This window comes from Hippocampus bargibanti, linkage group LG18 (assembly GCF_051943395.1).
Source record: "Hippocampus bargibanti isolate YZ-2025 linkage group LG18, ASM5194339v1, whole genome shotgun sequence".
NCBI classification, from domain to species: Eukaryota; Metazoa; Chordata; class Actinopteri; order Syngnathiformes; family Syngnathidae; genus Hippocampus; species Hippocampus bargibanti.
This window is the reverse complement of record NC_142751.1, coordinates 9,490,520-9,512,628: the sequence shown is the minus strand read 5'-3', so window position 1 is coordinate 9,512,628 and position 22,109 is coordinate 9,490,520. Positions and strand designations below refer to the sequence as shown.

Below are 22,109 nucleotides of genomic sequence, written 5' to 3'. Positions count from 1 at the left end.
TTGTGGGAGTCTATGCTTTTTGACTGGCATTGAAAATGTATTTGTACACATTGTGAATCATAAATCCTGCTGTGCGTATCTTCTTTAATTGTCTGTTTACATACACACTCACATTAGTGGTGTGAGTTTTTCTTACTTCCGGGTTGAGTGAGCGCTGGCTCGAAAGGCTGCCACTGCTCCCCCGCAGAAAAAAAAAAACATCTTATACCGTGACTGTAAAGTGTCCTTGAGAGTTCTGAAAGAGGCTTAGAAATAAAATATATTATTTAAAGGACAACTGACAATATCTTTTGGTTTCCTAACTAACATCAGAAAAACATTTCATAGCATCTAAAATACCCAAAACACACAGGCTGATATATTTAGTCAAATGCAAAACAACAATAAAAATGACTCAAAGTGACCCAAAACTGCCACAAAATGATCTTGGAAGTGGGCAGATTTAGAAAGTCCCACCCCCTTGTTCATGACGTCACTATAGGTCACGCACTGCCTTGCTCCAGAATCAAAACAATGGCTTCAGAGTTCAGATTCAGAGAAGATGCTTTTTTGTTAGTCATCCAGTTATGAATATGATTCAAATAGTTCTGAAGAGGAAAGCATAAATGTTTGCAATCGATTAAAGAAGTACTTCCATATCAATTGAGCCGTCAGGACTCCAATGTAGCGTCCCAGAAAATGCACAAGATGGCGCCCATGCTCCATTGGAAATGGGCTGATTTTTCTGCTGGGAATTTGTGTCAACTAGTATCAAATAGTCGTCTTGGTGCAACACACAACGATTCAGCATCGCATTATTTGTGTTTTCCTTCTAATTTCGCCATCAACACGGATCAACACGAAGTTTTCAGACCAAACATAGTACCCAAAATGCATTATGTGTCGCTTTCTCGGTCACAGGCGTTCCCTCTGTGACGTCACTTAGGGCATCGTCTTAAAACGTAAAATATAGCTATATGCGGTGGAATCTTTGTAAAATGTAGAAGTCATTTGAAGTGATTTTACAAATTATGGCCAACTTGTCTGGAGGTGTTGGTTGTCCTTTAATAATACTGCTAAAAAAATTAAGACATGGCCAATTAAAGAAATGGTAGGAAAAAAATCAGAACATGCAATCTCCTATTGAGTCCACCAGTCCAGTAACTCCAGTCCCGATTATTGACATTTGGCCTCCTCACTCTGTGATAAGCAAGCCTTCTGCGTGATGGCAAATTCCCTGACCTCTCGAGGGGTGCGGATGTAAGACTCAATCTCACTGTCCGAGATATCTTCATCGCCGGTTACATCTTTGCGGCCTTCTTGCGCCGCTCTGAGTCTCTTCGGGTGAATCACACACGGTGGCGCAAAAAGCATCCTCTTCCCCCAGTTGGGGGCAGGATTCTGGTTCGGGTTGGACTCGGTCCCTTCCCGTGGTTGTTCGGCCATCTCTGAATTCCCACCGGTTGTATGCGGAGTCTGATCATTGGCCTTTTCTTGATGGTTTTCCTCCTGCATGGCCTCCTCGTGGCTCCTCATAGCGCTCCGTAGCAGAGCATACCTGTACTTGACAATATCCCCAACATGCTTAACCACATTGTCCGCCGTCACCGGATCCGTCAGCCAAGGGATCTCCTTCCCTAGTTTGCAAAGGACCTCCTTGATCTCGCTCACTCTCTTCATGGCGACCCGGTTCTTTTTCACCTTGGCGACGAGACAAAATTTCTCAAGGGACACTTTGAGGCGAATGTGGTTGGGATTGAGGGACTGCCAGGCCAAGTAGACCGTGGCCATCATTAAGGGGACGGGCTGGCGCCCGGTTACAATCCAGGAGTCGGCGGCCATCTCTACGAGGGATATGGCTCGTTTGTTTAAGTCCTTGCAGTCCTCGGCAAGGTCTTCATGCACGTCGAGGGGGCTAATTTTGTAACTGACAAGCAGAGGAAAAATAAATAATGATCAACAAACACAAAAAAAACAGATAAAGAGTTGATAGTTGAAAAGAAAGCTAAATAAGGAGTGTTACAAGTCCTAAATATTTTTTTTAATCGATAGTTGACTGAAATTAATTTTAACTCATTCACTGCCACTCACGAACTTATTCGGTAATTGAAAATACGACTTAGAGTGCCATCCTCAAATTACTCAGGGTTTAGTATTTTTTCTTGCTTGGGTGCCGATAAAGCGGTGGTAAGAGACCCGCCAGTATTTTTCCCTTCCGCAAGGGGGCATCATTTCCCTTTTTTCCCATGTTAGCGCTGTTGTTAAAGCGCTATATAAACCAATACAGGTAACATCCGACTTACGACCGAGTTCCATGACTCATCCAGTTATGAATATGATTCAAATATTCTGAAGAGGAAAGCATAAATGTTTGCAATTGATTAAAGAAGTTCTTCCGTATCAATTGAGCTGTCAGGACTGAAATGTTGCGTCCCGGAAAATGCACAAGATGGCGCCCAAGCTCCGTTGGAAATGGGCTGATTTGTCTGCTGGGAATTTGTGTCAACTACTATCAAATACTAGTCTTAGTGCAACACACAACGATTCACCATTGCATTATTTATGTGTTTTCCTTCTAATTTTGCCATCAACACGAAGTTTTCAGACCAAACAAAGTACCCAAAATGCATTGTGTGTCGCTTTCTCGGTCAGGGGCGTTCCAGACGTGACATCACGTCAGGCATCGTCATCAACTCGAAAACAAGACTTCCTGAATATTCAGCGAGTCTTAAAACATAAAATACAGCTGGAATCTTTGTAAAATACGCTCAGTAGAAGTCATTTCAAGTGATTTTACAAATTATGGACACAACTTGTCCGAGGGCGTCGGTTGTCCTTTAACTCGTGAGCTGCTACATTGTTGGCACAAGATGTATTTAATTCTTTTTACCCACCTGATTTTGATTTCTCTGTGGTGATGATCTTGAGGGATTGCAGATTACAGACGGTCATCTTTTGACCACACTCCGGTACTTCAACCTCATGAGTCTCACGGTGTTTAACCAAATTAGCCGTACAACCTCCTTTGCAAAATATTATCTTATTGGGGGTGTCACGGTAAGCTGTATGTGTGATCAAAGATTCTGTGTTCCGCATAACCGTGGTGAATCGTTAAATGTGTTGATGGGAAACACTGCCATAAACAAGATGCACGCTTACTCTTGACAATGAGCCTCCATCACGTCGCTCACGTTGACAAGCGGTGCCTCGACCTTGATAACCTTCATCATCTCTTGGTAGACAGCGCCCAATCTGGCAATATCCACCTCCAGCAGGCAAGCGATGGTGCCCATGGTGATGGGCCAGTTGAGCTGCCTGCAGCTCACCAGAACGCAGCAGCCGGCCAAGCTCTCCTTTTTCTGCAGGCTCACCTTCAGGAAGCTCTCGTGCTCGTAAGCTTGCGCGAAATATGCGCTTGACAGTGTCTCGACTTCAGCGTTGACCCGTAGGACTCTGCAGAGTGCAGTAAGTCGCTGCTGGCCTGCGTAGTTGTGATCAAAGTAGAATGTCGAGACAAGTCATGTTATTATTAACAAAGAGGAGTGCACACATAACAATTAAACTCATTCACTGCCATTCATGAATTTATTCGGGAATTGAAAATATGACAGAGAGCGCCATTCCTGAATGTGTTCGGGTTTTGGTTTTTCATGCTTGGGTGCCGATAAAGCGCTGGCAATGCCTTCTGCAAATGTCCTCTGGCAATGTTTTTTTTTTCTTTTCCACAAGGGGATATTTCCCTTTTTCCATTGTAGTGCTTTGTTCCAGCTTCAGCTGTTGTCAAAGCACTATATAAACCAATATGTATGTGTTGCATTGTATTTTGGACAGCCACCCTCATTTCAAGCTCATATAACTCCAGACCCATATAATGTAGGAATTAACTTTTCTGATAAAAGAAAAGAGTTGAAGGTTTCTAATGCTGTATTACATGTTTAAGTAGTCCGAAAAACTCAATATACTACGGGTCATTGAATTCGAGTGAATATGACAAAAACCCTGGCACTCAAGTGGACACATTTTGGCAGGTCTGGCAGTGAGTGAGTTAAGACAAACTATATGCATTCTCCATATTAATACATCGGTTAAGATGTCAGTAAATTGTTAAATGTGTCTTCGTAAAACAACCACAATGTTGCAGATGTGTACCTTTTATCTGGTTTAAACATGGCGTTTTAGAAACAGCTGCTGTGCGACTGTAGCTGACATCTGTGAGAAAAAAAATATTATTATAACAGGAACAAAAAACGTTAATGTTATTTATTCGTGTTCTACCTGTGCCATCGAATAAATCGTGAGCGAGAGCCCCTTCCGATACTACAGCGCCACAGTCCACGCAAACCATCTGACGTTGAGTGTGATGGTCGTCCTCCACAACACTGGACGAGCCGCAGCATAGACATTTTAAACCTGCTGTGGACATTTTGTGAAAAAATATTCACACAAGTCAAAAGGGCCACAAAAAAAACTGAGCAGGTGTGCAACAGCGGCTTTGATGGATCCTCCGCCAAAATAGTCCCGGGTAGAGACATGGACGACGTTTAGTTCCGGCCTTATATGAAGGCGAGAAAAGAAACACAATTACGTGTCACATTTACGTCGAATAAAAAAACATCCAGGTTATATATTATTCTCACACTTATTTAATTTAATACGCATGTTTATTAATATTCTGCATGTAATTCAAATGCGCCCAGATGTTTGTCATGTGAAATTATAACAAAAAATAAATCCATTCTGAGTCGAAGTCAAAGACAAAAAAAAAAAAAAAAAAAAAAACATGAAACACCGATCATCACAATCTATGCATTTTTCATATTCCTTTGATGAGCAGTCATATTCTTAAAAGTATAGTAGACTAATAATATTATACATGTCTTAATTTTACAAGAATTGTCATATATTGGCGAGATTTGTGTTGTTTTTGGTATTTTCAAGAACATGGCATTAACAAGTTTCCATGTTTGTGTATTTTCTTTCATGTAAAGTTTTAGTTATTTTACTTGAATCCAAAAAATAGCAATCGTGCTATATTTAAAAAAACGGATTTAATAAAGACAACCATTTAAATGTTGCATGCAGTTGTGAATTTGAGATTAAATTGCATGTTGTCAATTAAATTGTCTTGTTCATATTACAAAAATCATCAGTATTCAGCCACACCAAAAATAAATGTATTATTACCAGAACTTTGAAGCATGTAAATTGTCTCTAATAAATAATAATACATTTAATTTCAAGCGCCTTTCAAAGCTCTCAAGGACATTTTACAGTCACAAACATAGATACAAGAATAACATGCAATTATGAATAGAATACAATAAAATAAAATTATAAATAGAAACAATATAGAGCTACACAGAAAATGCAATTTTAAATGGGTGGGTTTTGAAGGTGGGAAGAGAATTGATGTTACAAATGTTGGGAGGAAGTGAGTTCCAGAATTTGGGGGCAGAGCAGCTGCAAGCTCTGTCCCCCGCCGTCCTGAAGGGGGGGGGGGGGCACACATGAGGATCTGAGGGAACGAGAGGGAATAAAAATTTGGTCAAACAGATATGGGGGGGGGGGGGTTATGGATTGCTTTAAATGTATTAAGAAGAATTTTCTGATACAAAGAAAGGACCAACACTGATTGCCAAAAATACTTTATTCTTGTAACAGTAATGGGAAAGGTATACAAATCAATGTTTTTGAACAGTAAATACAAACAACAGAGTGAATACAAAGGACGGAAATACACTTTTTTTAACAGTTCGAAAATGGTCTTGCGCTCACAAACACACACACACACGCACGCACACTATATGTTTACATCGGGTAAATCAGGACATGGTTTGGCATTCTGATTCCATTTCACATGTTAATACTTGACAACAAAACATTGCAATCGGCATAGAAACAAACATAAGCCAAGTAAAGTGCTTTTTTTCAGATCATGTAAACATTTAATAATCAGTGCAAGAAGATACGTTTATGTAACAAATGCATAGCTGGGAAACGTTTACAAAAGGGGACAACAGGAGCCATTTTCTGCTTTTGATATCGTAATCATGATGGCGACATGTAATCCAGTTTAACGATTGCCCTGATCATTTGCAGCAAAAAATAGAACAGGTATGCTGAGTATTTAGAAAACGTACATCTCCACTTATGTCTTTGAAGTGCAGAGAAAGGCAACACAAAAAAAAGAAACAAAATACATTGGCCACCTAAATGACTTTTTTCATAGACATGAGAATGCTTGGTTGTTCTTCCATGACACGCAGAAGTAAGTTGTCGATGTATTGCTCCAGCTCTGCTATCTTTTTGTCCTTATCCTGAATTTGCTTCTCTTGCTTTACTACAAGAGAGACGAGTTCTTCCCGGGTCAGCATCGAGTACGGCCCTTTCTCCTTGGTGACTTTCACCTATGATGGCATGCCAATGAAACAAAAATGTAAAATTAGGTTGAAACCTATTGGGAATGTCATTTTTGAAGTTACCATGATAATGTTTTGTTCTTAAATGGTGCAATTCGTTCATTTAGCTAATGGCGCATTTGCGCGTGCGCTCTTCCTTTGCAATCTGAACACGGGTGGAATCTCCAATTATGTCAAAAACCGCACTCCACCTTTGACTGACATGGAATTAACCGCTCCCCAAAACCGAGCGATTTGGACCAGAGTGTAACAAATCCATAACATGCGTGTTGTCACGTAAATCTTCATCAGAATCAGAATCATCTTTATTGCCAAGTATGTAGAACACACAAGGAATTTGTTTACGGTCACGCTGCACTAGTATCATCATCAAAAAAATTGCAAAGAGGCACTATACAGTTCAATTTGGGCTACTTTTCAAAGAGTTAATGGCTTGGGGGAAGAAGCTGTTTAAATGGATCGGTAGCGCCTGCCTGAGGGGAGTAGCTGGAAAAGGTGGTGGGCAGGGTGCGGAGGGTCCAGTATGATTTTCCGCACCCTAGTTTGGCTTCTTGCAGTGAATATTTCACCCATTTTGAAAGTTTTGATCAAAATTATACTACGCCGTCTGTCATTGAGAGAATGAAACGTGACATACCTCGACTTGACCAACGTTTCCCCCTGATGTTTCTTTTTCGACTTGGGCCTCAGTGACAGGACGCTGCTCCTGAGCACTGAGTGGTTTCACCGGCTGAAGTCTGCGATGGGGAAAAAAAAATATTCTTAACAACCTAGATAAGGATTTATGAAATAAGGAAACATGTAAAAATAAATACAAAAATATATAAATACATAATTAAAAGAATGAATAGATACATGAATAAATAAACAAATGAATGCATATATACATTAATAAATGAATAATAATATAAATGAATAAAATAAATAAATTGTGATTGGATTAGCCTGAATTGGTCTCGCAGTGGAGAAATTTACATTTCACAGCAGTGAAATAAACAGCCAAATAAATGAATGAATGAATAAATAACTAAAACAAAAAACAAATAAATAAATGTGTAAATAGTTGAGCGAATAGGCAACTAAATAGATGAATAAATAAAGATATAAATGGATGAACAAATAACTGACAAAGCAAATTAAAAAAAACAAACATAGAAATAAATGTGTAAATAGTCTAAATATATAAAAAAACAAATAAACAAGTAAATAAGAGTTAAGTTAATAAAGAACCAAATAAATGAACACGTGAATCAATAAATTATAAATCAATAAAAAACAAATAAATAACTACAATGAGAAGCAAATACATTGGAATAAATAAATAAATGAACATTTAAGTAAATGAAAGAGGAAATGAAGAAGTAAAAAAACAAAATACAGAAGCTGCTGTAAAGGCAGCCACTCTTGCGGAAGTAAAAAAAAAAAAAACAACAACCAAAAACTACATTACAAAATATATCTTTGTATATTAATATTTCTTCTAAATAATAATACAGTAAAGTCTCGTTATATCGATATTCAAGGGAGTCCGAAAAAATATCGATATAACCGGGACTATCGATATATCCGACCCTGTTTGCATGTAATTTTCTCCGTGCGTGCATAGAAATAGTATCGATATAACCAGGACTATCGATATATCCGATATTGATATAACGAGACTTTACTGTATTTCGTGATGTGACACCTTACTCTGATCATAACTTATATTAGTAGGGGAGAAATTCTAAATAAGATTCAAAAATTAGCAAGATCATAATTTTTGTGTGCGTGCGTGTGACTTCACCTGCGTGAAGGCGCAGGAGGCGCTTCTTTTTGTTGGCCCACGTCCCGCCCGTGCTGCACAGTAGCGGGCTCGGGTTCCTTTGGTGGGCTCTGCAAAGCCGGACCAACTTTGGGGACTTGGGTCTTCGTGTCACCGGGTTCAGTAGATGGAGCGTTCGATCCAGCGGTGGTCTTCACAGGGGGTTCGGGAGCACGGGCCACTTTTGAAGATTTGACTTTGTTTTGGGCAGCGGCGTCTAAATCGGGGGGTTGTGAGATGGGAGGGAGCTGCGATGTGGAACCACGATGAGGGGAGGATGGTTGAATTTGAGCGGCGTGGTCTTCCTCATCATCATCATCAAATGGATTTAAGCTGCGCACAACCGGGACGGTTTCGGAATCAGCAGCAGGGATTGACGGCGCGGGACGTTTGCTGGGTTTCAACACGCAGCCATTTGTTTGAGATGTACTCTGAGTGGGGGAGGTCCGCACGGAGCGCCGAGGGGGAACACTGGCAGTTTTCACTTCCTTTTCTCGGATCTTCTCAGGAAGCGGCGCCGGATGCGGCGAACGGTCATTTCGGCTGTCTGTCGGGGTCTTTCCCGGAGGTTGAGGTGCCGGTCGCTTCTCGCGTTGACCAATGGTGGTCGGCGGGTCGGCTAGTTGGCACCTGTAAAAGAGGACGGACGGCGGTGAGGAGGGAAGTCACAAGTTGTACATGTGTGGAAAAAAAAATAACGGTGTAAATAAATAAACTGATTGATACATATATAGATAGATAGATAACTGACCAAATAAATAAATGACAAAATAATAATAAACATGTAAAAAGTAAATAGATAAGTAAATAAATACGGGACTACATAAATCAACAAATAAACAATAGACCAAATAAATGAACGAATGAATAAGTGATGAAATAAATATAAATAAATAAATACGTAAATAAAGTAAATATATACAGGTAAGTAAATAAATAACCAAATTAATGAACAAATAAATAAATACATGTGTAAGCAAATACATAATAAAAAAATAAATAACTGAATAAATACATAAATAAATAACCAAATTAATGAACAAATAAATAACCAAATAAATAATGAACACATAAAAAAAATAAATAACTGAATAAATACATAAATAAATAACCAAATTAATGAACAAATAAATAAACCAATAAAAAAAAATAAATACAGGTGTAAGCAAATACATAATAAAAAAATAAATAACTGAATAAATAAATAAATAAACAAATAAATGAACGAATGAATGAATAAATGATTAAATTAATAAACAACCAACAAAAAAAAAAAAAATAGGCAAATAAATAAATAAAACAAATAAGCAAATAAATAAATAAAACAAATAAGCAACAAAAAAAACACTAAATAAATGAATACATACATAAAGATAAGCACAGAAAAGAAATAAAAAATGACTAAAAAAGAATAAATGAATAAAAACAAACAAAATAAATAAAATTATTAAGATAAGCAGAAAAGATAACATAGCAAAACAAATAATACATGAATGAATAATAATTGACTACATAAAAAATAAATAAATACATAAACGACTGAATAAATGAACAAACCAATGAATAAATTACTAAGACATAAACCTAAAAATAAATACATTCATAAGCAAATAGATAAATAAACACATAACTACACAAATAACAAACTAACTAACTAAAAGAACGACCTTTGCACAACGGTGACCTCTGAAGTGCTCCCCTTGGGAGTAGCCAAGTTGGGAACGTCGTCCTCAAGTGGAAATGGAGAAAAGTCCTCGTCAAACGGATTCAAGGAACGACCTTGGGAATTTCCAACCGCCGCGTCACAATGTCTGTTCTGTCCTTCTGCTTCTTCTTCTCTCTTGCTGCTTTCGTTCGTCCTCCTGTCCTCGTCCTCGTCCTCCCTTCTCCTTTCGTGCTCCTCCTCGACTTTCCTCCTTAATTCTCGCTCCTGCTGCTGTTTTTCTCCCCCCTCCGATTTAATCTTCTCATCTTCCTCGTTCCTTTGACGTTCCTCCGCCTGCTTTCCGTTCCTCTGTTGCTCCTCAAGCGCTTCCTCCTCCCTTTTTGGCTCCTCTGTCTTCTCCTTCTTGTCTTCCTCGTGTCTCTTCTCCTCTTGTCTTTGCCTTTCGTCCTTCTCCTCCTGCTCCTTCTTCAAGGTTCTCTCCTCTTCGGCCAGCCGTTGCTCCTCCGCTAATCGTTCCTGTTCAGCCTCCCGTCTTCTCACTCGCTCCTCTTCCTCTTTTCTCTCCTTCTTCTGCTCCTCCTCTTGCTTTCTCACCTCCTCCTTCTTCCGTGTCCTCTCTTCCTCTTCAAGTCTCCGCTGCTCCTTAACAAATCGTTCCTCTTCCTCTTTTCTCCTCTTCTCTTCATTCCTTCTCTCCTCTTCAAGTTTCCGCTGCTCCTCAGCAAATCGTTCCTCTTCCTCTTCATTCCTTCTCTCCTCTTCAAGTTTCCGCTGCTCCTCCGCTAGCTCCTCTCGCCTCCTCACTCGCTCCTCTTCTTCTTCTTCTCTCTCCTTTTCCTGCTCCTGCCTCCTCTGCTCTTCCTCCCGTCTCGACTTTTCTTCTTCCAATCTTTCCAACGCTTCTTCCTCTGGCGCCAGTCGCTCCTGTTCTGCTCCTCGGATCCTCTCCTCCTCCTCCTCCTCCTCCTCTTCTCTCCTCCACTTTTCCATTGCTATTCTTTCCAGCTCCCGCCTTTGTAGCAGCTCTTCTTTTCTCCTTGATTCTTCCTCTCGTCTTTTTTCCTCTGCCAATCGCTCCTGCTCTTCTTCTTGTCTCCTTATCTTCTCCTTCTTTCTTGCCTCCTCATCCATTCGCCGCTCTTCTGCCTCCCGCCTCCTCTTTTCCTCTGCTAAGCTCTCCAGTTCTTGCCTTCTCATCTTCTCCTCCTCCTCTCTTTTCCTCTCCTCTTCCTCACATCTTTTCCTCTCCTCTTCTAATCTTTCCATCGCCTCTCTTCTCATCCTCTCCTCTTCCTCGCGCCTCCTCTTCTCATTTTCTAATCTTTCCAGTTCATCTCTTCTCATCCTCTCCTCTACCTCTCTTTTCTTCTCCTCGTCCTCACGTCTCTTCTTTTCCTCTTCTAGTCTCTCCAGTTCTTGCCTTCTCATCTCCTCCTCCTCATGTCTCCTCTTCTCCTCTTCTAATCTTTCCAGTTCCTTTCTCCGTAACCTTTCCTCTTCCTCGCGCCTCCTCTTCTCATCTTCCAATTCCTCTCTTCTCATTCTTTCCTCTTCCTCTCTTTTCTTCTCCTCTTCTAATTCCTCTCTTCTCATTCTTTCCTCCTCCGCTCTTTTCTTCTCCTCTTCCCTGCACCTCCTTTCCTCCTCCTCGCATCTTCTCTTTCCTTCTTCAAGTCTTTCCAGTTCCTCTCTTTTCATTCTGTCCTCCTCCGCTCTTTTCTTCTCCTCTTCCTTGCACCTCCTTTTCTCCTCTTCTACTCTTTCTTCCTCCTCGTGTCGCTTCCTTTCCTCTTCTAATCTCTCCAGTTCCTCTTTTCTCATCCTCTCTTCTCTTTTCTTCTCCAGTCTCCTTTTTTCTTTTTCTAACCTTTCCAGTGCCTCTCTTCTCATCTTCTCCTCTTCCTCTGCTAATCTCTCCAGTTCTTGCCTTCTCATCCTCTCTTCCTCCTGTCTCCCCTTTTCCATTTTTACTCTGTCCATCTCCTCTCTTCTCATTCTCTCCTCCAGGTCATGTCTTCTCGCTTCTTCTTGTCTCCTGAGCCGTTCTTCTTCCTCAATTGCCTTCTCGTCATCGCTCTCTCCTTCTCTCGTCACCTCCGCCTGGTCCTTCATCTTCACTTCATAAGCCGACGTGTCCAACTCTTCTTTCGCTTCCGTCTCGTCCTTGGCGTCCAATTCCTCGGCGCTTTTTTCTTCCGGTTCCTCCTCCTGCTCCTCGTCCTCCTCCCAGGGTGTGTCCTGCCTTATCACCGGGAGCGAATCAAGCGACGGCGGCGAGCTTTCCGGAACATCCTCCATCGAGCCGTGTCCCGAACTGGCCAGACTGAAATTGGAAGCAATGCGAGCGGTGCGCGGCGGAGGTTTGTCGCAGTAAACGTGACTCCCGTTGATGCACAGGTTGCTCTTTTCCACAACCGCTTGTTTCTGAGACGACGACGACGACGACTCTTTGCCGTCCGAGCTGCCGGAACGTTTGTGTTTTAGGAACTTGAATTTCTTCTTACCTAGAAAAGATGGTGCAAAAGTAGAACATTTGACAAGGATTCAAACTGGTGTTTCGTCGACCGTGATGAATTACAGTTCAATAAGTCTCGCGATGATTTCTTTTTTCTGCCCAAATGTCAAATGTCTTCCTCGTGGCGTCTACGTAGGCTCTCAGTCGTACAGGAGTGGTCCATCGATGAAAAGAGTTTCTTCAGCCGTCATCTGTACTTCTTTGAAGGTGTCAGACGTTTCGCTCGTCATCCAAAAAGCTTCATCAACGAACTAAAGTTGTGCTGGTAATTCAGACCCTATATACTGTATATCCTTAATGGACAGAGGTGGAGGTCCCTACTCTTTTGACGACAATGAGGTTAAAATCTTAGCTAAATAAATTAATGGATTTGAAAGGGGAGTAAAAGAAGCAATTTTTGTAGAACAGCAAAACCCTTCACTAAATCGCCAGGGTGGTTTGAGGTTTAATTTAGACCTTGCTTACAACAGACTTCTTAGGTCGTTACCACGTAGGCTTAGTCATGCTGATGAGATGATACCAGAGCGTATGGGGCAATCAGAGCCAGGCATAGACCATTAGTGGTAATCGACAGAACAAAAGAAGTAATTAGATTAGCTTCAGGGAGTAGTCCACTGCTCCCCCCAACCTTAGGGCAGGGACCTATCAGAGCTGAGGTCTGGCACCGCCATCTCTGGACAGTAGCGATATATTTATAAGGCCAGAGTTACCAGCACAGTTTTTAGTTTGCTGACGAAGCTCTTCGGATGAGGAGCGAAATGGCCCGAGTACAGATAACGGCTGAAGAAACCTTTTCACCGATGTGTTCCTTGAGAGTAATCCTCAATAAAAACAGTCACCATTTTTTCACAATTGTTTTTTAGGCTACAGTCGCCATTGAAAAGATCCCACCGACCTTCTGGGGCTTCCAAATTGAGCCCAGATGATAAACTGCCGCTCAGCGGGGTGTTCTTGGCGGGCAGGATGGACATGGACTGTGACATGTTCCTCTGCAGGTTGGACTTGTGAGAAAACAAAGACTTAATTTTCGGTTTCTTCTTCTTCTCCTCTTCTTTAGCCGCAGCTGCGTGCCCGTCGGCGTCTTCCTCTTCTTCCTCGCTGTCCGTGAGAACCTGCATGGATGCTGACGCCGGTGTGTCCAAATCTTTTTTCTTGCCCCGGACTTTATCCTTGAGCTTGCCCAAGCGGGATCGAGGCTTGCCGACGGCGGAGAGGTCGAACATGCTGGCCGTCATGTTGTTCCTCATGAACTGGATGTCCACCAGCACCTCGCCTCGGTCTTTGTCCGCCTTGCCGTTCTTGTCCAGTAACTTGAACCACCTGCGTACGAGAGAACCACTTGGATTCAAAGATCTCCAGAAAACATGGGAGCAGTCCAATTTCAAGTTAAAGAGTGGACAGAATCAACAACGGACTTTGAAAGAGAGAATTAATGGCCGCTTTGTCACGTTTTTAAAATTAAAGCTTTAGTAGCCCCCTTACTTCATATGATGTCACATAGATGATACTTTAAAATGTTCATTTTTTTCCAATGTTAGCGACAGAGAGAAAAATAAGACTGTAAAGTGACCTTGAAAGTTTTGAAAGGCGCTTAGAAATGAAATGCATGATGATGATGAAATTACTAAAATAGAGCTTAGCTTAGTGTTAGCAATGAAATAACTAGACAAAAAAGACTACAGAGACAATCAACAGTACCTATTGTCACTTAATTTGTTTTTTACCATCATTAGAATGTTTAATCCCCTCCACATATTTTTCATATTTGAAGTAAAAAAATATGTGGTTGACATACAACAATTTAACATTTTGGATCAGACTTTAGCAAGCATTTCACAATTTCACAAATTTTAATTGCTGTCGCGGGCCGAATAAAATGATGTGGTGGCCTTGACGTTGACACCTGTGATTTACAACAAGTTCAAGGTGTTAAAAGAAACACCTAAGAGTGTGCTTTGGTTGAGGGGGGGAAAAAAAAGCACTCGCTCGACAAAATTCATAACTGAATGAAGCGATAAAAATGCCAAATTTCTGCATTATCCACCCAACATTAACTGGTAACTTCACATCCTATCCAAATAAAATGATGCATTTAATACAGACAATTGTTTTAGTCATTCCCAAAAATAGACGCAAAATGTCCACAAGGTTTTTCCTCTTTCGTTACGTTAACGGAATCTATAATCTTGCTCCTGGCAAATGGAAAATGACTCCATCGGAAAGTTTTCAAAAAGGACATAAAACAGGAATGAAGCATTTACTTTTATTGTCAAGACTGAGTGCAATAATCTTTTTTCCTCCTTAACAATAAGATCTGACGTGGAAAGACAACGGTGAGCCTGCTGGTTCTGAGGGGTTTTAGGGGGGAGTGGCGTCAAGGCACAAAATAAGTGAGTCGGCATTAAAAAAAAAAAGCTTATCAAGCATAAATCTGAGGTCAGTACTGAACAAACAACTGCGACTGAAATCTGGATTCCTGGGGAAATGAGGAAGGCGCTTTGAGCGGGTGCGTGTTGATGTGCGCGCGTGTGCGTGCCTCTGGTATTTTGGAGCTGGCCAAGTATTGAGTGTGTCAAGCCATCTTGAGAACTAACAGATGTGTCTCTAATGATCATGCATGACTTGCATCGGGTATATCAAAGTGATTAGATCACAATGTCGTCCCACAGCAAAGTGCGGATATAATTGGCCATCTTTTTTGTAGTTTTACAAACGCAAATTATGAATATTAAGACACTTTGGAATGGTTTGAAACGGAAAATGTCATCTTGGAGGAGCAACAAGTAGACACAAATTCTTTATTTTCAAAGGATGTCCTTTCGTAAAGCAGCAATTTGCAGCTAACGGTGACAAGCTTTGACCACAAATCTCACTTCAATTCATTCATCATTATTGATAGAAAAGGCGAAGTTTGCATAAAAAAGTAGTGAATGTTAAGACGCTTTGGAATGGTTTGAAACAGAAAATGTCATCTTAGGAGTACAAGTACACACGAATCCTTTGTTTTGAAGGGATGTCCTTTTGTAGAGCAGCAAATTGAAGCAAAAAGTGAAATGCTTTGACCACAAATCTCCATTAATAGAAAAGGCGAAGTTTACAACAAAAAAAACACAAGTAGCGAATATTAAGACATATTGGAATGGTTTGAAACTGAAAATGTCATCTTGGGGGTACAACAAGTACAGATGAATCCTTTATTTTGAAGGGATGTCCTTTTGGCGAGCAGGAAATTGCAGCGAATGCTGACAAGCTTAGACCACAAATTTCCCTTCATTGATCAAAAAGGCAAAGTTAACAAAAAACAAGTACCGAATATGAAGACACGTTGGAATGGATGGAAACTGAAAATGGCATCTTGGATGTACAAGTACACGCAAATGCTTTATTTTGAAGGCCTGTCCTTTCGTAGAGCAGATAATTGCAGCTAACGGTGACAAGCTTTGACCACAAATCTCCCTTCATTGATAGAAAATACGACGTTTACAAAAACATGTAAAAACAAGAGGGAAGTAACCGACTCCCAATTGCAACACAGCGGAAGTTTCAAAAGCAACAGGGAAGTTTTCACTTCATCTCTGGCCGGGTGAGGATGATGGCTTCAAGCTGACTAATCTGCCACTTGTGTGCAAAGTGGAGGTTCAGCACATGATTCAACCTTGTCAACAAGCGTTGGCCCTTTTTTTATGCGCACGAACACACGAACACACACACACACACACACACACACACACACACACACACACACACACACACACACACACACACACACACACACACACACACACACACACACACACACACACACACACACACACACACACACACACACACACACACACACACACACACACACACACACACACATCCTTCCCTCCATAGCGCGTAGTCACGATAAGACAATGGCTTGCTCTGGTGGAGACCTCTTATCACATCGCACAGCTGGTTGAGCGGGAGACTCAGCATGATAAGTGTCCATGCAGCAAAAATGGAGGCCAACTTATCCAAGCAGGCCACCAATGTATGTCCAGTTAAGGTTTTGGACATGGGAGACACGGTGGAGCTGGAGAGAACATTTTGCTTCCTCATAACTTGGGAGAATTATGTTGTTGTCTGGACTAATGATGTACATGAGAGCACATCCTAAACAACTTGCGTTGCATTTTTCGCAACAGTATGTTTCGCTTTAGAAAAGATTTTGTCCTCATACCATCAACATAAACATAAAGCATGCACTGGAACAACATGCACAGTTTTTGAATGTTCACGCTGCGCTTAGGCACTGTACTGCGTATGTGGAACTATCGCGGCTTGGATTTGAAGTGGATTTACATGGGACATGAGATGTGAGACAGCCTCTTTGCGCCAACGGATGCTACAGCTTTGTGTTTGCTTTCAATATTTAGCTTGTAGCAGACGTGCACATTCCACCATGATGTCCCTGATCCACTGGTGAAAAGGATGCTTTGATCATCTCCTCTTTCATCGAGACTGCAGAAAGTGCTTATGATTGAATGAATGTCTGTCTTTTGTGTTGTGTCACATTATTTGTTATTTGGCTTCTTTATTATTTTGACTTCAAGATGGTGCCGCGAGAGTGGCTTTAGAGCAGGTCCTGTATTTTGCTTTTCTACTTCTTCCTTTCCTCACTTTGCTGGTGTGATATGTGTATGAATTTCTCCACTGCGAGACTAATGAAGGTCAATCCAATCCACTTAAATATGAAGAAAATAAATAATGACTTAATGAGTTAAATAAAACTAAAAAAAAATTATGAAAATTGTGCCAATTGATGAACTTTGAAAATTGAAATGTTATTTAGGCTAGTATGCGAGTAAGATAGGTTATTAAAAAGTCTCATGTGAAAGTTATTTGTTTGACTTGACCACTGATACATGTAACATGAAAAAATGAACATGGACATTCAAGGTGCAACAAACATATACACGCACACAACACAAATAGAAGATCATCCATGAGGACTTTAGCACCAATTGCACTTGCCATGTCCTGACCTGGAGCTGATCCATTCATATGGCACATGCAGCAGACATTGGCAGACACAAATAATTCACACAACTCTGCAAAATTCACAACAGCATGCTAACAGACAACCTTTCAGGGGAAAAGGCAGCCGTTTATGTCGTTTCACAGATGTGTAGACAGACGGGAATTTTATTTATATTCAAGCAATGCAAGTCTGTTTTTAATTGCATGTCGCCTTTAAGTAAACTATTTCTCAACCAGCGACTCGCGACTGCTAAATTCCTTTGATGTCCCCATCTGAGCCACACTGTTGCTATGTCAACATTTGAAAATGAATTTCCTGGCTCCAGGATTTTTTTCCCGATGCTAGTACTAAAGGGGTTTGGGGGGGGGGGGTCGGCCCGTACATAGGGGGGGGGACTAAGAAAATAAAGTTTAAATCTATTTTAGAAGATCAGATAAAATGCTGGAGGGTCTCAACTGAGACTCCACAGATTTATGAGGTGGCCGCAGTCTGCAGCTAGCCTCAATGTAGCGACTTCCCTCTGCATATGCTGTTCATCTTAAATTTCAAGAAGTGTCCTTGAGCAACCGGAAACAGATCCGGATTTAACTCATTCACTGCCAGACATGTGCAAAAATGTATTCCAGTACCGTGTTTTAGTCATTGTTATTTGAATTGCAGGACCCATACAATATTGAGTTTTAGGACTAGTTAAAAAGTCTAAACACAAAACCGGGAAAGATGGAGGACAATGATTCGCTGTGGAGACACAAAACCGGGAAAGATGGAGGACAATGATTCGCTGTGGAGACCCCTGAAGGGAAAAACCGAAAGGAAAAGAAGAAGAAGGACTAGATAAACAGTCAATGCAGCAAAAGAAACCGTAGACTCTCTTCTTACATCAGAAAAAAAAGAGTTAATTCCTAAATGATATGGGTCTGGAGTTATATGAGCTTGAAATGAGCGTGGCTGTTCAAAATACAATGCAATACATACATATCGGTTTATATAGCGCTTTAACAGCTGAAGCTGGAACAAAGCGCTAACATGGACAAAAGGCAAATGCTGCCCCCTTGTGGAAAAAAAATATTGCCAGAGGCTAAAGCCAGCGCTTTATCGGCACCCAAGCATGTAAAAACAAAACTTGAACAAATTCAGGAATGCTCTGTATGTCATATTTTCAATTCCCGAATAAATTTGTGAATGGCAGTGAATGAGTTAATTAGTTTTGAGATTATTTTCTCAACTCACAGCCACAGAGCAGATGTTGCACCAATCAGATTTTCAGATTGTCTTGGAATTACTGGTGAGGATGCCAGCTAATATACAACGGAAAATAAACGGACTGATACCTAATTAAAAAGCAAACAATTGGCAGGAAGTTGCCAGCTGTCTATCAAAGCTCACGCTAATCAAAACATAACCTACTCGGGACTTGGTGGCGGTAATAAACTTGATAATCGGAACAATCCAAATCAGTGATTCCATGCCAAAGTTCGTCTTGCGATTACATCGCTTTATTAAGCAAAGCAAATTAGCGTCGATGAGACACGACGGTTGACAGTAGAAGCTTCTATGAAATCATGTTAGATTTAAACACAAGCTTTAACAGTGACGAGGAGTGCTGTTTTTGTCAAAGAAAAACGACCTTGTGGGTCACCCGCTGTTTATTTTTCACTGATAAAGCAGCCAGGAATGCGAGGCCTCCGACCGATAAAAATAATCACGGGCAAGGTGCGTCCTCAACTCACTTGAAAGCAGCTGGCTAAATGGCAACAAAGTCTTTAAAGAACCTGAATGATGGAAGAAAGTGGTGGGGGAAGTAGACACGGTGAGAGGAGAGGGGCTGAAGTTGTACTATTGATAATAAGACATTGGTGAGTAAGAAAGGAGGCTGGTGTGCAGGCGGTCACATGGGAGAGGAATAAACTACTTACGAGGAGCTTAGCATAAAACAGAACACTTTCTATGCTTTGCTTTGTTTGTATACAAGTACCGAGAGACAGTTCTACAGTATTAAAAAAAGTAGTCAAACTTGATCATTCTCTTAAGTGTTAAAAAAATATTTCAGTATTTTGAGTTACCAACATCCTACAAAAAGTATTTCTGCATTTTATTTCATAATTTTGTAAAGCCCTTGAATAATGTTTGTGCCCCCCCCCCCCCCATCAGACTGAGTTGTCAAAAAAAAAATCATACAAAAAACATTTTGGAACAAAATATATCTGGGAATATGCAAAATCACAGGTGCCAAACTACATCTGATGGCTTAGCTATCTATTATCCAACTATCTATTGTCTAACTATAAGTGTATACGGTAAAACGGTAAACGGTTTGCATTTCTGCTTGTGTTCACGTTTTTTTATCATTTCAAATACCGTACGTTATACTACAATTTATATACGGGAATTCTAATCATTTATAAGTGCAGCTAATAGCCAAGGTTGACAGGTATGTAACAACGTGACAAAGACGAATATTTTTGTCAGATTTGGAATGATATGCAAGACAAATATAGTATGTACTTCAATAATTTTGGGTGGGTCTTTATCGCAGTTTTTGTTCGTTTAATGCTTTAAACCAATGGGTTAGGGAAGTGGATTCTTTATTATATATGCATTCAAAGATGTATTATCAAAACTTTTTTCACCTGTGCACGCTTTTTCGTCGTTTTTTTAACAGCATTTTTATCATCAGGTCAGGTTAGAAAGTGCGTCTATTATGTGCCCAAGTATGACGACTGAAAAAGTTTGGCCACGATTCCATCCCTGCATTCGGTTGCTTCTGTCAACGAGACATTTCCAATGTCCTGCACTTACTCGGTCTTGTTACGGCTCTTGTCCTGTGCGAGCAGCACCAGGTCGATGACGGCCTGACCCAGCAGCTTGTCAGGCCCCACCAGGGCTCTGTGCAGCACGTGAACGTGCAGCGTACCTCGCTCCCCTCCCGCGCCGTGCTGCGGAAGCTCGAATGCGGCTTCCTCCTTCCACACGGGAGCCACGCTCTTCTCCACCACCGAAGTCTGGTACTTTTCTTTGCCCACTTGCATGAGCGAGTAGGCGTCGTTGGTGCCGCCTTTGCCTTTCGCCCTGAGGCCACGGGCTTGAAGCACGGTCACCTGGACGCTGGTGGGGCACCAGGGTTGTTCCAGAAACGACATGCCGCCTTTTGTGGTCGCTGAGCGACTGAGAATTGGCGGACCGCCGTCTAGAGGAAAAGTTGCTCAAGTACGGCGTGATACTGGCTGGACATTTGGGCAGGGTGAAGTGGGCGTGGTTAGGATAAAACTGAGTGGGCTTGGTTAAACTGAAGCCCCGCCCCACCAAACAAATTCATTCTGTTGATGGCGAACACCTGACATCACTCACGGGCCAGACACAAACAATTAAAAAATAATAATATAAAAATATATATTTACACAAAAAATGTTATAATGTTGAAGAAAATCAAAACCCAATTGATACATTATATGCCAAACGAATCTTTTTTTGGAAATGCTTACCGACTTATGGTACGTTCCAGATAGTTTAGTTTTTACACAGTGTATGGTACAAACGATATGATGAACTGTATAAAACAGATAGCGCTAAAGCTATATTTCAAGTTTTTACAGATTATGGCATTAGTATTAAGGTAAAATACCGAAGTATTACCTCGAAGAACACAAAGATAAAATGCCATAAAGAACTGTTAGACTAATTCTCAAAGTATATAAATCGCAATGACCATTTTATATTTAAATTACTTCCGGGTTGTGTGCTGCTCACCGGCAGAAAAGCTTAACCCGTGACTGTAGTGTCCTTGAGTTTTGAAAGGCACTTATGAATGAAATGTATTTATTATTATTATTATTATTACTATTTTTACGAAGAGCGTAACACTGCAGTTATATTAATACAGCATGGCAAAACATGGCTGTATTTAAATTTCGCCGTTTATTGTGTTGTGATCACAGCACACACACGCATACGCGCACACACGCACACGCACACGCACACACGCACACACACACACACACACACACACACACACACACACACACACACACACACACACACACACACACACACACACACACACACACACACACACACACACACACACACACACACACACACGAGTCCAAGCATTCAAGGAGGCGTTTTTGAATAAGAAAAAAAAGACGATGCGCTTAAATATAATTGTGATCATTTCCATCCCGAAACACAAAATGCATTGTGTACCGTTATATCATATGTTCTTAGCCAACAGTTCACTTCCTGGCCCTCACCTCTCAGACACTTATTTATAGACTTTTGAGCCAATTACCTACAATTACGCACGTAAGAGTGCGCCGACTGTAGTGTGTTTGTCTTTGACCACACAATAACACCGGAGATCGACATGATTGTTCGCTGGGTTCGACTGAATAATGTTTTTTTTATCATTATACCGTGCTGCCATTGCATTGCAGGTCACCACTAGTGTCCTTGAGAGTTTTGAAAGGCGCTTAGAAATTAAATGTATTATTATTATTATTATTATTATTATTATTCGCAAAACTCATTGACACTCACACACACACACACACATCTGTGAACATTTGAGAGTATTCATTTTAGAGTCTTGAAATGAGGGAGGATTTAAAGTGAAAATGATTCTATGACGTGAATTATGGTATTGACAATATAAAGATGAGATACCCACCATCAAACAAGTGACTGTAAGTGAATGTTATTGTAGTCCTACCTTGTGGAAA

At 40.9% G+C, this 22,109-nt stretch overlaps 2 protein-coding genes across 2 annotated transcripts; both read right to left on the bottom strand.

Annotated features, from left to right (window-relative positions):
- Positions 1 to 163: 163 nt before the first annotated feature.
- On the bottom strand, positions 164 to 4,486 carry brf2 (BRF2 general transcription factor IIIB subunit). The gene is made up of 4 exons (XM_089020062.1): positions 4,255 to 4,486; positions 4,129 to 4,188; positions 3,139 to 3,460; positions 164 to 1,906 (listed from the first exon to the last, which is right to left on the bottom strand). The coding sequence occupies exons 1-4, from the start codon at positions 4,400 to 4,402 to the stop codon at positions 1,156 to 1,158; spliced, it is 1,281 nt and encodes a 426-aa protein (XP_088876188.1). The 5' UTR covers positions 4,403 to 4,486; the 3' UTR covers positions 164 to 1,155.
- Positions 4,487 to 5,611: 1,125 nt separating this feature from the next.
- On the bottom strand, positions 5,612 to 20,615 carry LOC148884500 (uncharacterized). The gene is made up of 6 exons (XM_089020045.1): positions 20,191 to 20,615; positions 13,279 to 13,703; positions 9,870 to 12,372; positions 8,185 to 8,832; positions 7,036 to 7,135; positions 5,612 to 6,386 (listed from the first exon to the last, which is right to left on the bottom strand). Exons 1-6 carry the CDS (start codon positions 20,529 to 20,531, stop codon positions 6,189 to 6,191), a joined length of 4,215 nt encoding a protein of 1,404 aa, XP_088876171.1. The 5' UTR covers positions 20,532 to 20,615; the 3' UTR covers positions 5,612 to 6,188.
- Between the last annotated feature and the right edge of the window lie 1,494 nt (positions 20,616 to 22,109).

Bases quoted from the DNA above. Each gene is read 5' to 3' on its own strand.
- brf2 (XM_089020062.1), bottom strand. From the start codon at position 4,402: ATGTCCACAGCAGGTTTAAAATGTCTATGCTGCGGCTCGTCCAGTGTT. The intron at 4,189-4,254 runs GTAGAACACGAA...TTTTTCTCACAG, and splicing joins CGATTTATTCGATGGCACAG to ATGTCAGCTACAGTCGCACA. The intron at 3,461-4,128 runs GTACACATCTGC...ACAACTACGCAG, and splicing joins ATGTTTAAACCAGATAAAAG to GCCAGCAGCGACTTACTGCA.
- LOC148884500 (XM_089020045.1), bottom strand. From the start codon at position 20,531: ATGTCGTTTCTGGAACAACCCTGGTGCCCCACCAGCGTCCAGGTGACC. The intron at 12,373-13,278 runs GTCGGTGGGATC...CATCTTTTCTAG, and splicing joins CAATTTGGAAGCCCCAGAAG to GTAAGAAGAAATTCAAGTTC. The intron at 7,136-8,184 runs GTGAAGTCACAC...TCCCCATCGCAG, and splicing joins CCTCCTGCGCCTTCACGCAG to ACTTCAGCCGGTGAAACCAC.